Source organism: Lichtheimia ornata, assembly GCF_029851405.1.
Source record: "Lichtheimia ornata isolate CBS 291.66 chromosome Unknown scaffold00698, whole genome shotgun sequence".
NCBI classification, from domain to species: domain Eukaryota; kingdom Fungi; phylum Mucoromycota; class Mucoromycetes; order Mucorales; family Lichtheimiaceae; genus Lichtheimia; species Lichtheimia ornata.
The window spans coordinates 1-503 of NW_026695921.1; the positions used below are offsets into that span (position 1 = coordinate 1).

The 503-nt window shown below is 44.9% G+C and overlaps 1 protein-coding gene across 1 annotated transcript; it reads left to right on the forward strand.

Annotated features, from left to right (window-relative positions):
- Positions 1 to 39: 39 nt before the first annotated feature.
- On the forward strand, positions 40 to 282 carry O0I10_013387 (uncharacterized protein; the record flags this gene model as incomplete). The annotated part of the gene is made up of 1 exon (XM_058493133.1): positions 40 to 282. The coding sequence occupies one exon, from the start codon at positions 40 to 42 to the stop codon at positions 280 to 282; it is 243 nt and encodes an 80-aa protein (XP_058336101.1).
- Between the last annotated feature and the right edge of the window lie 221 nt (positions 283 to 503).

Sequence of the window (503 nt, forward strand, 5' to 3'; positions counted from 1 at the left end):
CTTACAAACATAAAGGTGCCTGTATATCCAAACTTTACAATGAAACGTGGGGTTTTTATTAGAGCAATGGGCTCGGCTTGGCCAACTGCACCTTGGATGCCAGTTTCACGATCAAGCTTGCCAATCCCAGATTTCGCAATGTCGCCACCAGCCAAACTGGATCTGGGGGTCGACCTCTTCTTCGACGACGACGACCAAAAAGTATTTTTTGGGCTGTTTGCGACCTTGAACGTGAAACCTTCACACAAGGTGCTGTTGGCCAAGCCGAGCCCATTGCTCTAATAAAAACCCCACGTTTCATTGTAAAGTTTGGATATACAGGCACCTTTATGTTTGTAAGTGTGATGCTATAAGAAGAGTGGTCTTTGTTCATTGTCAAGTAGGTGGACCCTGGCAGAGCAAAAGATGCAGAGGGTCGTGTTCGTGTAACACAGCTACGTTTGCATGAATGGAAGGATTGATGGATTATACTTTATGGCTATCCACAATAGACCATATATAGC